This window comes from Populus alba, chromosome 1 (assembly GCF_005239225.2).
Source record: "Populus alba chromosome 1, ASM523922v2, whole genome shotgun sequence".
In the NCBI taxonomy this organism is placed as follows: domain Eukaryota; kingdom Viridiplantae; phylum Streptophyta; class Magnoliopsida; order Malpighiales; family Salicaceae; genus Populus; species Populus alba.
In genome coordinates, this window is record NC_133284.1 from 7,745,624 (window position 1) to 7,761,585 (window position 15,962).

General features: G+C 33.4%; 2 protein-coding genes across 4 annotated transcripts; both read left to right on the forward strand.

Annotated features, from left to right (window-relative positions):
* Positions 1-801: 801 nt before the first annotated feature.
* Positions 802-5,209, forward strand: LOC118033968 (uncharacterized). Of its 3 annotated transcripts, XM_035039115.2 has the most exons (8): positions 805-985; positions 1,304-1,360; positions 1,866-1,983; positions 2,076-2,194; positions 2,637-2,720; positions 2,907-2,996; positions 4,278-4,334; positions 4,881-5,209. In XM_035039115.2, the coding sequence occupies exons 3-8, from the start codon at positions 1,875-1,877 to the stop codon at positions 5,112-5,114; spliced, it is 693 nt and encodes a 230-aa protein (XP_034895006.1). In that variant the 5' UTR covers positions 805-985; positions 1,304-1,360; positions 1,866-1,874; the 3' UTR covers positions 5,115-5,209. The 3 variants fall into 3 exon arrangements, with proteins under 3 accessions (XP_073267308.1, XP_034895006.1, XP_073267307.1); XM_073411207.1 differs by lacking the exon at positions 1,304-1,360 and having other exon boundaries at positions 802-985; positions 2,079-2,194; XM_073411206.1 differs by lacking the exon at positions 1,304-1,360.
* Positions 5,210-6,188: 979 nt separating this feature from the next.
* LOC118033961 (probable LRR receptor-like serine/threonine-protein kinase At1g56140) lies at positions 6,189-15,709 on the forward strand. Its single transcript, XM_035039106.2, has 24 exons — positions 6,189-6,480; positions 9,081-9,264; positions 9,388-9,459; positions 9,539-9,610; positions 9,729-9,800; positions 9,982-10,053; positions 10,162-10,233; positions 10,339-10,410; positions 10,520-10,591; positions 10,687-10,758; positions 10,836-10,910; positions 11,005-11,076; positions 11,200-11,265; positions 11,523-11,585; positions 11,768-11,812; positions 11,962-12,023; positions 12,244-12,626; positions 12,709-12,904; positions 13,002-13,163; positions 13,545-13,663; positions 13,811-14,021; positions 14,268-14,499; positions 14,672-14,822; positions 14,926-15,709. Exons 1-24 carry the CDS (start codon positions 6,351-6,353, stop codon positions 15,322-15,324), a joined length of 3,126 nt encoding a protein of 1,041 aa, XP_034894997.1. The 5' UTR covers positions 6,189-6,350; the 3' UTR covers positions 15,325-15,709.
* The last annotated feature ends 253 nt before the right edge of the window (positions 15,710-15,962 follow it).

Consider the following 15,962-nt stretch of genomic DNA (forward strand, 5'->3'; position numbering starts at 1 on the left):
AAACACTCTAGAAAAACTTAATAAATCCATTAATGATCTAAAAAACTCTAAAAAACCATCTCAAAGCTCGAAATAAAAAATCTTACTGAGCTCAAATATGTTTTTCATGCAATTTCAAGATTAAAAAAAATCTAATGTGAACTCCCCTTGTCAAATGAACAATTTGACACCAATATTGAATATTTTGTGGTCGGAATTAGTGCCAACAAAAATTTACTCTTCCTAACATTAGATTTCAATGACTTTCTTTTATCTCTCTCAAACTAAGAATAAAATGTATTTTGTTTTTAATAAAATTTGTGATCAAAATTGATTTTGTCCTTAGATTTTGAAAAGTACAAGGACAACAATAAACATTTTGCCTAAAATTTATTAAAGTCATCCATTTTTTTTGTGTTTTTTATTTCAGTATTCTATCTTTTAATTTGACCATTCCTCTACAAGTGGTCACCAATTTGGTTTAACAAGGGCTAAAAAAAAGAAAAGAAAAAACAACAAAAAAAAAAATAATATTATAAACAATCCGTCAACAATACCATAAGAAAGGATCCACAGTGCATTTTACATAATAAACTCCTCATGATTTTTAGATTTACAGTTAATAGTTAATAATGTAATTTATCGCAAATGACAAAGTACTGGATCTACAAATTAGATTCAAGGATTTAATCAAATGTTTTTTTTTTTGGGGTGGGCAGACTTGGAGGTGGTTTTCTAATTCAATCCACTCCGTTAATCTGGGCCGTGTAGTTTTATTTGACGGGCTTGATTCTTTCCAATGAAAACCCATCCACAGAACCCTTGTTGAACCACAAGCGGCAAGCAAACCGACTCGCTTGGCTTAAGAATAAAAGTAGCCGCGCAACAACACGCAACTTTTGAAAACGCTTCCAAGACCTGAGATTCATCGTCTTTTAACGATCTCTGCCCCCCCCCCCCCCTCTTTTTTCTCTTCCAGAACCCATCTCTCCCATGCTCTCTAACGGTATGCCCTGTTTTCTTCTTCTCCTCCCTTTTCATTTAATAATTTTGATTGTACAATCTTTGTTTTGGTTGTCATTATTGATTGATTTATCTATGCTGCTGTTTCTATTCATGAGATGATTTTTCAATTTCTTGATTGGTTTCTGGTAAATAATAATAATAGCAATAATAATAACGATCATCATCATCATCTAATGAAAGAACATAAGTGATAAAGTAGAATGGAAGAATTATTTTATTTTATTTTTTGAGTGAGGCTGTGATTGCTATATACAGTGTTGATTTCGGGTTAAATAAAAAATGATGTCGTTCTGTTCAGATTTCACTGTTAATCCATTTGCTTGTGCTTGTGGATCTCACATGCGTTTCCCATCAGGTGCGTCTGTCTTTGTATTTTGTTTCCACATACAAGTCAATGTGCCCATTTAAACCCCCTGCTTATTGATGAGCCATAAATTTATTTGTAATGTAATTATTACCTCATGGACAGGTTTCCTGTTAGACATTTTTCATTTGCTTTTAAATTGCTATTTTGTTACTCTGGCTTTTATAAGATTTTAGTACAATTTCGGTGGAAAATGAGGGGTGATAATCTTCCTTCTTCTGGTGAGATAGGTGTACTAATCCACATTACTTGCACATGTTTTTATTTCTTGGACGAATGATGTCCTCCTAGCTTTGGTTTCTATTACATGATGAAAGTTTTGAACATGTATAAATGAGGATGCTATTTAGCTGTCAAGTTGTTGCATTAAGACTATTTTTGTTGGTTTATCTGTTTTTTCTGCAAAATGGTGAAATTGTTCTGTATAGTTAACTTGGTTTGTGCAGAATAGGATGGAGGAATGTGCGTTATACAATGTCTTATTATGGTTTCTCAGGTTTTTTAGATGGAGAAAGAAGTAAAATCTTCTTCCAAGACGCGTCTAAATTCCATAAAAGGTGGAGCCTCAGCATTGGGACAGTCTAAGAGAACTGGGAAGTTTAAAAGAAGTAAAGGTAAGGGAAGCCTTTTAATTTATTTGTTCTGAAAGGTGGAAATTCAACTTTTTTGGATCTATATTGATCAAATTGTTGTTCCAATGGTTCAGTAGCTTCTGTTTTCCACCTAAATGTGGAGAATGCCTCTAATTGGTTACAGAGAAATCAATCGAGGAGTACTGCAGCTGCTAATGACTCAGAAGATCTTAGTGACATCGATGATGCTGAGGTATGCAATGTTTCCTTTTTTTAAATTGCTATAGGAGCTCAATCTTCCGAATGATGTAAACAAAAGGGTAACGAGGCTTGTTTAATTCCCATAAAGGAACTTGGATGTGCCACCTGATTGAAAGAACTTTAATGTTACAAAATTATTGTTTTCCTTGATGCGTCCCTTGTAAGCCCATCCAGCTTATGCCAATGTAGAAAACTGCCAATATGAAAAGCTATACCTCTGGCTTGAATGCCTTGTTTACTTAGGTCTTGTATCCCTAACATACAACCGATCCAACTTCCATCTGTTGTTGCTTTCCCCTACCTATAAAGACATGTATTAAAGTAGTATATCAAGTTCTTTCACCAAGGTCTGTCATAAATTAAAATTGTAGATTTTTTTTCCTCTAATGTCATGCTCAACTTTGGATGTTGACCTAGTTCCAAATGGTTCGTAGATTGCTGGATACCTTCTTCACAATGAAAAAGAGATGGAATTCAAAAGAACCCTTTGGGAAATGATGAACAAGAAATATTTGAAGGTAATGTCTTCCCTGTGAATTCTGCCATTTCAAGTTATCCAATCTGTAGATATCTTGGCTCACGTCCATTTTAGAAGCTGTTGAAGATATTTTGTTTCTATCAAAGGAATGCCTGGCTTACCACTATTCTTGTGTGGCTACCGGCTTCAGTTTTTGATATTCTCTATCTTGGGGCTTTATTGGCAGGGGAAACAACTGAAAGGAGCTAGAAAGGTAAAGAAAAGAACACCTTCTAAGAAAGCCATTAAAATTGCTGGCCAGACAGAGAATAAGACGGTAAGAATAAACACTTGGTGGAAAGATGAATTAACTTAAAAAACTAAAAAATCTGGACTTTCACATGGTGCTTCAGTATTCATATTAACAGTGAAGCACATAGCTTTTTTTCTTTTCCTTTTTTTTTCCAACTAAATCCTCTTACTGTCGAATTAGATGAAAGTTGATTCAAAATTATAGTAAAAATACTAAATTAAAAGATAATGATGATTTTTCTAGGAGAAGGTTTGATGATGATGATTTTTCTTTCTAAACACGGCAAGATACGCATATTGGGTCTGGTTTTAATTTTTTGGATTTGGTTGTTTTTGATTTTTTAAAGTCATTTTGGGTTATTTTGGAGTTGTTGGGTGGTTTATATTGATTTTAATGGTGATTTGAGATTAGTTTTGGGTGAAAATAGTTAAAAAAAAGAATTTTTAGTTTATACATTAAATTATTTTGATGATTGGAGTCTAGGCAAAACAGATACTCATTGCCTAAAAAAAAGAGTAGATGACGTGTTATTCACTCCAGAGATAAAAATAAAAACAGTGGAAGCGCCCAGGCCTAGGCTTCTAGCCTAGGTGCACGTTGGCTTTTTAATATAGACCATGCTGTCGTTGATATGTTTTTTTTTTTTTTGTTTGGTTTTTCATTAATTTAAATTTATATATTTTTTAAAATTAATTAATTTAAAATATTATTAAAATTTTAATTTATTAAATTCTTAAATTAAATAATAATATATTTTAAATGTTATTTTATTTAATATCATTCAATTCTTACTTTGATTTTGAATAAGAGTATAACAATCTATTAACAAGTCCTTTGTTTTTTAAAAATTTTTATGCTCTTTTTTTCAAGTAGTTTGTATTTTTTTATTGTTATGTAATTAAATAAAAATTATTTGAAAGAACTGAAATCGCCGGTTTGATAGATAAGTTCAAGTTGATCCAGATAAGATGTCATTCTCTTGCTATTTGAAAAAAGAAAAATTTAAGCGCTGATGAATTACTCTTGGGGTATCTATTTTAATTCTGCTATTTTCCAGTTTTATCCTCAAAGCAATCATGTTTCTTCTGTTTTTTCACCCACAATTATTCAAAATAAGCATTTTATGCTTATTAGGTTTTTCTACAAGTCAGAATCGATTTGAAAACTTTATGGTTTTCACGTTTTCAAGTTTTTTTCCCAACAGCTTTAGTGTTAAATCTTTGCCCATCATGCGAGAATTTGTGGCCCTCTTAGTAATTCTTGTGTTTTTGGATACTAACGTTTTGTTTTGTCTGGTCTTTCCAGAGATCGAGTTCGAAAATCAACTATGATGTCTTGAAGAAGCTATTGGATGATGAGCCTGTACGTTTCTCTACTTCACTATTTTTTTTTTTCCTGGATGAATTTGCCCACTTTATGTTTCCTCGGAAGAAAAGAAAAAAAAGGAAGCTGCTCTCTCTGTATATCTTGAAAAACTTAACATAGGGCACGGTGACATAGAGCTAGTTGCTATCAACTTATTATCGGTGACAAAATTTCATTGAACCTTGCAGGAGCACTTCATTAACATCGTTTTATCAGTATAATTGACATTTCTATTCACAAAAATAATACAGAAGTGATATTAAGTAATTGAACTCTAAGACATGTTGAGTTAAATAACCACCTTCTAAGGGAGAAAGTTGACTTAATACTCTCTGCAAATTGAACCTGCAGCACCTATCATGCAAACTATAGAAACATGTTATTCATCTGCACTGTATGATTGTGACATTGGTGGGTTTCTTTTTTGTTACCATCAATGCTTGGTTTGAATTATTTCCACTTTTCCATACTTTCAGTGCTTTTATTTTCTTCAAAGATTCTATTCCTAATGGTCATAAGTTAATATATGCTGTATGATCACAGGAGGAGGTTCCTGGAAAGGTTGAAGACAACAAACACTCTAATGCCAATTATGCTGATTCACAGCAGGTGGACGAGAACTCCATCCCTGAAGGACACAGTTCTGGTGCCAGTGAAGAAAATGACGAGCACGAACTTGATTATGGAGAGATTGATGCCGGCAACAATGACAACTACAAGGATATGTATTTTGAAAATGAAGAGGATGATTATCACTATGCCGATGATTATGACTGAGGCATGCTAACACAGAATTTTTTTGTTGACTGTACGATTTCGACACATTCATTCATTTATGGTCAATATTCACTGGCTACCATTCGCCCTTTTGATTTCCTTTCCCCCACCTTGATCATTTATATGCTGTTTGTATCATTTGAGATGCTAACATGGCCCCGGGTGGTATATGTGTAAGATGGATAGTATCCAAATCTATTGGATGACTTCGTGGATGACCTGTTTGTGATTGTTGTAGTTTTAGTTAAATATATTTTTTTATAATAGATTTTGTATACAAGATTTTATAAAAATAAAAATATATTTTTTTCAATCCATGTAGACCTGTAATTTATTTATTTTACAACTTTTTTAATTGAGCATATATTAATTTTTTTTTAGATTTTATTATTTTTAACATTAATATATTAAAATTACTGAAAAAAATAATCTAAAAATCATAAATTTAATATATTTTAAAATGAAAAGTATTTTTAACCAAAAAAAAAAAAATCTCTTCCTTGTTTAACCCGGGGAGCTAATTGTCATCTTAGGATTATTGATGCATCATCATGAGGCAAAAGTGATCTGGCCTTATAGAATGGGCCCCATCTCATGCATTCTCAACATAAGATAATGAGAAAACGGTGAGTGTTAGAATAAGCCCCACATAGCTGACCAAACTCTTATCCACTACGTACTTGTCTGATACGAAGACCTTTGAAAATGTCTTAAACCAAGTTTTATACTTTGTTCAATAAATGGAAAAGTCGGAATGCAAATTCAAGAGGTACAACGAGCGGCAGTCCTCGTATTGTACGGTTGAAGTGTACGAAGTCTAAGCAGCCAAATTAGAGCGTCTTCAAATGCTTATTCGTGAACTAATTATCTACGATCACGAGCAAAGCAATCGGAATTTTATAAAATTTTAATTTTTTAGATTAATATTTTTTTTAGATTAATTTTGATATTTTAATGTTAAAAAAAAAAAAAATATTTTAATATATTTATAAATAAAAAATACTTTTAAAAAAACTACTTGAATATAATAAAAAAGTTGCAAGTACTTTTTTTTTTAACAGTTTTGTAACTTGGCAAGGCGGAAAGGGAGAGAAATGGTGAAGACCCAAACCATTGCTCTCTTCGTATTTATTTCAGTAGCCTTTCATTTCATTTTAACTACAGCTCTAAACTCTAAAGGGAGGAGGCATTCTTTTTCCCAGATAGAGAGAGAGAGAGAGAGAGAGAGAGAGAGAGATGGGATGGAGTGTAAAGCTGCTCCATTCTCCAGTCTTCGCTGTCTACTCTTGCTGTCTTCACTTGTTCATCCTTCTTTCAATGTTTCACTTGTCCAACGCTCAAAACGCCACTACTGATCCGTCTGAAGGTACGTATCTCTCTCAGACCACCTGAATTCTGCAGTACAAGTTAAATAATCCTCATGAGGGGCAAATGGTTCCAAAATAAACCATGTGAATATGCTTCCATATCCATCTTTCTTGCATCTTCTTTCTTTTTTTTTTACTCTTGCAATCTTCGCGTATCCGGGGTTTCATTAGTTTTAGCTATGAGGGTGGGTGGCATAAATTTATTTTCTCCCCGCGAGAAACTAAGGTATGCAGTTTAGTTGATAAAAAAAAGAAGAAAAACTGCAGATCGGAGATTTATATATAAGAAATATATATAGCTCTTAATTAGCTTCAAATGATTTTAATAATTAAAATACGTTTTTTCTTATCTTGTTTTAACATTCTTAAAATTAAGCTGGGTTATAGTCTTAAGGCAAAGTATCATATACATGTAAAATCTGACTGAAACTCTTACTTTTCTTTCTTGTTCTGTTTTCATCCATATTTCATGGAGATTAGAATTGCCTTTTTAGTAGAAGATTAAATCAGGATTGATGTCGAATTTTCTTATAATCCATGCAAACAGTCAACTAATACATATGGTTTTTGTTAATCAAACTTTTGAATGTAAGTAATTGACTTTTCTACTTCAACTTGGTGGCTTGAATTGGAAATCAATATGGGACCTGGATGTAGTTTGATCCAATTAAAAATAAAAATTTACAAGTGATTTGGTTATCCAGTAAAACTAGATAAAAAACCCTATTATTTTTTTTTATAATTGTTGTTAAAACAATAGAGTTTTGATATTTTAATTATTTTTTTAAAGTTAATTCAGTTGATATCTTTGTAAATGATTCATTTGTGAAAATGATGACGCAAAATTTTCAAAAATTAATAAAAACAAAGAATCAAATTGTAGATTTTCTTATTAACCAAGAATATGAATAAGAATATCACTATTAACAAATTAATATATTTTTAATTATAAAAAAATTGATTAAATGACTTAGAATGGAACAGTAGATGATTGGTATCATAATTAAAATCATTGTTTGCTTTTTTTCCCTAAACCAAAACCAAAAAGAAAGGAAGAAAAAAACATATTATGGACAACTTTTTACTGTGGGTTGCAAGCGAGAAAGGTCCAGGTATCTTTCGGCAGGCCTTGAGAGCCTAAGGTATGCAGTTTAGTTGATAAAAAAAAAGAAGAAAAACTGCAGATCGGAGATTTATATATAAGAAATATATATAGCTCTTAATTAGCTTCAAATGATTTTAATAATTAAAATACGTCTTTTCTTATCTTGTTTTAACATTCTTAAAATTAAGCTGGGTTATAGTCTTAAGGCAAAGTATCATATACATGTAAAATCTGACTGAAACTCTTACTTTTCTTTCTTGTTCTGTTTTCATCCATATTTCATGGAGATTAGAATTGCCTTTTTAGTAGGAGATTAAAACTAAAAAACGCTACCTGTGTATTTGATGATGTTTTTGTTTTTCACATGTTATGATTTTTTTAAATTAATATTTTATTATTGTTTTTATACTGTGATATAAAAATAATTTTTTTTAAAAATATTATTTTATTATATTTTTTATTAATACTTGACCGCCGCCCGCACTTCAATATCCCACAAGTCGGTAGCCAAAAAGATATGATATTTTTTTCACTAGTCCATACCGATGGCTTATATTTATGATATAATTTTGGCATGATAATAATCTGAAAGAGAGGATGCATGGATAGTTTGAGGGTGTCACAATCAATGCCCACTTGAAGCACACCTTTTTTTTAGTGGGGCATTTCTAAATTAGAAATCCTCGACTGTAATTTCATCACCTTGGAGGTTTTTTCTCTTCTTATAATCATTACCTCGGAATTTTCTTACAATCCATGCAAACAGTCAACTAATACATATGGTTTTTGTTAATCAAACTTTTGAATGTAAGTAATTGACTTCTCTACTTCAACTTTTGCTATGGCGATTCAAAAGTTTGATCAATTTCTTAATAAACACGTTAATCTAATTCTAAGAGGAGTAATTACATATGTTACGTAGCCCTAGAATTTTTTCAAAGATTCGTTTAAATAATATAAGAAAAAGTGATATAGACTTAATAGATTTTCATTTATAAATATGTATATATAAAATCCAAACCGACTTGGTAGATTGATTTGGAAATCAAATGAGACCTAGATCTAGTTTGATCCGATTAAGAATATAAATTGATAAGTGACTTTGTTATCTAGTAAAATTGGATAAAATAATTTATTTATTTTTTATTATTATTGTTAAAATGATATAGTTTTGATGTTTTTTTTATTTTTTTTTAAGTTAATTTTCTTGACTTATGATTTAAGTTTTGTCTCAGATTTAGGTTTAATAACTCTAGTTGATATCTTTGTAAATGATTCATGTGTGGAAATGACTAGGCAAATTTTTTGAAAATTAAAAAAAACAAAGAATTGCATTGTAGATTTTCTTATAAACTAAGAATATGAATAAGAATCGCATAGTAGTTTTTTCAGTTATTTTTTGTTATCTTGATTTAATCAATTCTTTGCTGTTTTTTTTTTTTAACAGCCTCAGTTAAAACTAATTATAAAAGTTGTTTTGTGATGGTGACACAGTAAGTGCATTGAACTCATTATTTGAACAATGGGACACAAAAGCTGTGGGATTATGGAACTTAAGTGGAGAGCCATGCAGTGGATCTGCCATTAACGGCACCGATTTTGAAGACACTGCCAACAATCCTGCTATCAAATGTGTCTGTACCTACAATAATAGTACTACATGTCACATTACTCAACTGTATCTCTCTCTCTCTCTCTCTAAAGAATTTTGATTTTTCGCATGAGCCCTCATAAATTTAGGGCAGTTGGCATTTGTTTGGTTTATGTTTTAGTCTACATATAACTTTTGAACTATTTTCAGGAGAGTGTATGCTTTGAACAAAAGAGGGGAGATTCCGGAAGTAATTACGGCATTGACGTATCTTACCCTTCTGTAAGGAAACACCCAAATTATTAAAGTTTTGTTGAAAGATTCTATGCTTCTAGCTTATATAGTTGAAGGAATTTTGCAGGAAAATTGATCAAAATTACTTCACCGGTCCATTGCCTGCATTTATCGAAAATTTAACTGCATTGCAGAGTTTGTAAGTAAAGAAGTTCTTTCCAGAACATTTTATTAAAACTGACACACTTCTGTTGCATAAAAAGAAAAAAAATTGAACCTCGACAGCTCATTGACCATACTTTTTTTCATGTGACTAGGTCAATTGCGCATAATGCGTTTTCTGGGACCATTCCTAAGGAGCTTGGAAATCTTAAGGAGCTAACCTTGCTGTAGGATTTGCTTTTCAATCAAATTTTACTTCGTGGAATAAATTATCAGCATATATCCTTATTTTGGTCTTAATTTATGGACAAATTACAAGATGAAGTATTGTACAGGTTTTAAGCATATAGGCAATCGTATTTGGATGATAATCTTCTAAAAAAGCCTTATATGTTACATGTTCACCAGGTCTATTGGTATAAATAATTTCTCAGGAACACTCCCTCCAGAACTGGGTCAACTTGTCAATCTTGAGGAACTGTAAGTTGTAGCACGTGTTCCCTGTAATGTAACCAAAGACCTCCTTTCTGTAAGTATTTGTACCATATGTAGTTAAATACATGATTTTGATATATGTTTGTTTTGCAGTTATGTGAATAGTTGTGGATTGGGTGGTGAAATTCCCTCAACATTTATTAACCTTCAAAAAATGAGAATCTTGTAAGGAAATCACATTCTATAAGTTTATAGCAGTTTGTTCATCTTCAAATCCAAGGTTAGTGTACCCCAGCATTGCTTACCTTCGCTTGGCTTGTATATGTTCAGTTCGGCTTCAGATGCTGCTTTCACAGGCAACATACCTGACTTTATTGGCAACTGGACAGCGCTGACATCATTGTAAGCCATAAAATCTTCTGATATTTGCATTTGTTAGACACAACAGTAGTATGTTTATAGATACAGGGAATAATGAGTTGTTTGATCGGTTTATGGAATGTTCCTGCAGGAGATTTCAAGGGAATTCTTTTGAAGGTCCTATACCATCCAGTTTCTCCGACTTGACCTCACTGACCTCTCTGTGAGTTTTATATATAGCTCTTTGTCTTTCATATGTTTGTCTACATGCAAAAGAAAATTAGTTTTAGTAATGTGTAAATGCACATAACTGTACAGGCGAATCAGCGATTTAAGCAATGTGAGCTCTACTCTTGATTTTATCAAGAACTTGAAGAGCTTGACCGACTTGTAAGTAGTTGACTAGTCTATTCTTTATTTTATATGCATCCAAATATGCACTAATTTCTCGATTATCTTCTCCGAAGGACTCTGAGGAATGCATTGATTAGTGGTAGTATTCCATCTGATATTGGAGAAATATTCCAGACTTTAGATAGACTGTAAGTTCTTGATACATTTAGCTTAAAAGGCCAAAGCCACCCTTGAAATCTACTTGCACTCGTGTGTTATGTAACTTTTTCATCAATTTTTCAGGGATTTAAGTTTCAACAATTTAACAGGCCAAGTTCCAAGTGCTTTTTTCACTATGAGTTCTCTTCAATACTTGTAAATATCACTAAACCTTTAGAAGTGCTTTGATCATTTTTTTTCCGGTTCTGACACTCTTGCTGAACTCTTCACTTTGTTACTTTCTCTTTCTATTCTCTTCCCATATATTGCAATGGCCAGGTTTCTTGGAAACAATAGTCTAATTGGAACCCTTCCTAACCAGAAGAGCAGTACACTTCAGACAATGTAAGTCCTCGTACCAAAGAATATTATACATTGAAACTGTTGGCACTGCCTAAGCAGCGATTACATGACGCCTTCTGAAGCAATGTTAGATCATATCATGACACCATTATTTTATTGGACTATATCCTGAAACCTTTTTTTTTTTTTATCTTTATTTATTTATTTATTTTATCTGAATTAAGTTAGAATCTAATTTTATCGCAACTCATTTGTTATCATGCACCTACTAACCCCCGTTTATATAATTATTTTTGCAGAGATTTGTCTTATAATTATCTGTCAGGGACTTTTCCTTCATGGGTAACCTCAAATATACAATTGTATGTGTCCCAAACCACAACGCTTTCTTCACGCATCTTTGTTTTCTGAGTTTAACACTACGTTTTGAACACCAAATAAATGAATTACCTCTTAGAAATCAATATCGCCTTATTCTGTCATCACGAATCTTTACTGAGTTTTAGAGCACATATTTGTCAGTAACCTTTGTGAAACTATGCAGGAATTTAGTGGCCAACAACTTCACTTTTGACAGCTCAAATATAAGGTGAAGTGATATGTATTTTCAAAGCCCTTATAATTAATAGGGCGCACATTAAGCAAAACTGGTGCAAAATTGATCATGTATTTGGAACCAATCCTTTCCTTCTTTCTTAGTTTCCAATCCTGATAAGCAATAAATGTTTTCCCATGTAGTGTTCTACCAGGATTGAACTGTCTACAGAGAAATTTCCCATGCAATCGGAATCCTCCACTCTGTAAGCTTCTCCATTCAGCAATTTAGTTCCTACTAGAACTTTTCATTGTCCAATTCAATACAAAGTGCGCCTTCCCAGACCCTGCCAGTAATCATCCTAGTTTTGTCTAGCATGTCTAGACTTCCAGGAATTAGTTTCATATAAAGGTGACAATGGCTTCATACTTCAACAATTTGGAAGAGAATAATTGATTTTAGTTCTATCATGTCATCTGTTGCAGATGCAAATTTCTCAATCAAGTGTGGTGGTCCAATGATGACAACTGCTGACGGCACAGTTTATGAAGCTGAAAATTCATCTATCAGTGCAGCATCATTCACTGTAACTAGCACTGAGAAATGGGCGGTGAGCAATGCAGGCTTGTACGCTGATAGAAAAGATCCTAGTTATTTTGAAAATAACTTAAAACAAGTTACCGGCACCAACACCCCAGAGCTGTACCAGACTTCAAGGATATCTCCTGGTTCCCTTAGGTACTATGGTCTAGGTCTCCAGAATGGGCCTTACACTATAAATCTGTTATTTGCAGAAACTAGATTTGCAGCTCGAAGCTCACAAACCTGGGATAGTTTAGCACGACGTGTTTTTGATATCTATATTCAGGTAAAAAAGGTTTAAAACCAAATGCATGTTCTACAAATTTCTATGATTAAAATTCCATTTTCTGTGTTCATATGTTTCTTAGGGAAACCGCCAATTGAAGGACTTTGACATATCAATGGAGGCAGGTGGGGTTGACATAGCAATTACAAAGACTTTTAACGTTACTGTGTCAGAAAATCATCTTGAAATTCACCTGTTTTGGGCTGGTAAGGGTACGTGCTGTAACCCTGTACAAGGCTACTATGGACCAATCATTTCAGCCCTCAATGTTGTTCCAGGTAACATGTCTCAACTTACCAATCAAACTTAGTATGTTCAGATTGTGCTTTTCTGGTCTGGTTCTCACTGCTATTGCTAATTGAATTTACTGCACAGATTTTACACCAAATGTTAGTGGGATACCATCCAGTACTCGAAAAGAGAAGAGCAGGACGGGGGTGATTGTTGGTGTTTCCATTTCTGTTGGAGTTGTGAGCTTGATCCTGATATTTGCAGTTCTCTACATCATGATGAAAAAAGACAGGGAAGATGAGGAAGGTAAGGCCATCTAATAATCAAACAACTTGTACTTATTATAGTTTGTCCAATCCAAACCTTATCGATTCTGGAATTGGTGAAGTGTGATGATTCCAATAGTGAGCAGAGGCTCTCCTCAAGCCTTCAACTCTCTCATATGAGTGAAGATGTACTTGATCCTGATACACAACCAAGAACCTTCAAATTTTCCTTAAACAGAAAATGATTTTATGCCATGAATCTAGGTGTAATTTCTTTGGAGGAGGTTAACTCTGCTTGGATGATCCACCATTTCCTGTAGAGAAGTTTATATATTAAGTTAACATGATCTGTATAAATTATGTTAGATAAAGAAAGGTATCCTAATCTAATGACTTCATTTTTTCTTGCTTAAATCTGCAGTGTTGCTTGGGATGGGCCCTAGACCAAACACTTTTAGTTATTCCCAGTTGAGGACTGCCACCGAAGACTTCAGCCCTTCAAATAAGCTAGGGGAAGGAGGATATGGACCTGTGTACAAGGTAAGAAGCGCAAGACAATTACTCTACATTTTATAAACAAGATAAGGTAGAGGTTCAAGATTTGTCTGTTTACCTAGGACCAGGTATGCTTTCTGATGGGAACAAATCAAATTATGCTTTACTTTACTAAATTCTGGTACTTTCTAGGGTGTGCTTTCTGATGGGAGAGAAGTTGCCGTAAAGAAGCTTTCAGTAGCATCTAACCAAGGAACAAATCAATTTGTGACGGAGATCGCAACCATATCGGCAGTTCAACATCGCAATCTTGTGAAATTGTATGGATGCTGCATTGAAGGAAATAGACGCCTCCTCGTTTATGAATACCTCGAAAACAAAAGTCTTGATAAGACACTCTTTGGTATGAAGATTCCCAAATGCTGGCATATTTTCCTTACTATGTAGCCATAGAAACTTGATTCTCTACACCCATCTAGAGGATCGAAATAGACATGATTACTTTTGGTTGCTGAAGAATGTGAATAGAAAAGGCCTGCATCTTGGCTGGGCAAATCACTGTACTTCAATAAGATACATGTTCGATTTTCTGACTTCATTTTGGTAATGGAATAGATTATGTACTAACTCGCAGCTCCTAATTATGCAGGAAAAGATGGCATGCATCTTGATTGGCCAACCCGCCTCAATATATGCCTGGGAACTGCTAGAGGGTTAGCTTATCTCCATGAGGAGTCAAGGCCAAGGATTGTACATAGAGATGTCAAGGCCAGTAACATTTTGCTTGATGCAAACCTCTTTCCCAAAATATCAGATTTTGGATTGGCAATACTCTATGATGACAAGAAAACTCACATCAGCACTCGAGTTGCAGGAACCATGTAAGACCTCCTCCAACCATTTCCTTAAATCATTCTTAATTTGCTGATTATGAACCAAGCTATAGTCAATACCAAAGCGCAGCGTTCAGAAGCCACATGTAAAATCAATGGAGATTATTTGAAGGGATTCTTGCAATAAACCTTCTCACCAAGCAAATTAATTTTCTTGTAGAGGCTATTTGGCACCGGAGTATGCAATGCGTGGACATTTGACAGAGAAGGCTGATGTTTTTGGTTTTGGTGTGGTTGCTCTGGAGATCCTAAGTGGGAGAGCAAATTCTGATTCTAGTTTGGATGACGAAAGAGTCTATCTTCTCGAATGGGTAAAAGAAAAAAACTCTGTATACTTTTTTTTTTACTTGCCTGTTTACCCTTGTTAATAAAATCAGTCCTTCTCAAAGTGAATTGACGGTATAATGTTTCTAGGTGTGGAAATTGCATGAAAGTGGGCGAAGTTTAGAGTTGATGGATCCAAGTGTAACAGAATTCGATGAAAATGAAGCTCTTCGAGTTGTAGGAGTAGCTCTCTTGTGCACTCAAGGGTCACCAACAATGAGGCCAACAATGTCTAGAGTTGTAGCAATGCTTACTGGAGATATTGAAGTGAGTGCTGTTACATCAAAGCCAAGCTACTTGACTGATTGGGATTTTAAGGATATAACTGGCACCTTTTCGACTGAAAATACTCAAGCATCCACTTCATCTGAGGCTAACAAGAGCAAGAATCATAATCCAATTGATCATATTCCACGAGGTGATCAAATGCACTCTCCATTAAATATCACTGAACTAAGGCTCAGTGACCTGATTGGGGATGGAAGGTGAAAGGCTAGTTAATGCTACAATATCCAGCCATATAGAGCCGCACTTCATGTGTCTATTTCTAAGCAGTTGTATGATTATTCCAGACATGAAAGCTTTATACTCAAAACATTTGTACAAAAATCTTAAGAGGACAACCATTAAGTGACAAGTTGGGTTTGTCTTTAATTATAGGTTAAAATGAGAAAATAAATATTCATATACTTATTTCATATATAAATTCTTAAAATGATCATATTTTAGGGTTAATACTTATTTGTAAGTGCCTCAATTCTCTACACTTTGATGACTAGAGAAAATAGAGAAAAGGTAAGTTTTAGGGTAACTTTGAGATCTTGGATGAAATTGTAATTTTGCATGACATTATATAATCTTTTATTTTTTCATAGTGGATTTCTCTGATCATCTCTTTTATAAAGTAGGCCTAAGATGTCAAACCATATAAATTTATTGTGACTAATTACGCAACTCATTGTGGTTCTTTTATATTTCTCTACTTGCCACTTGGTTTAAGATTTAGGGTTGTTTCTGCAATAAATTGATATAAGAACTTGTATGGTTATTAATTGGCTTTCATGATAATAATAAAAGTAACATCAACAATGAAGTTTGATGTAGACAAGTTTAATGGTAGGAATAAC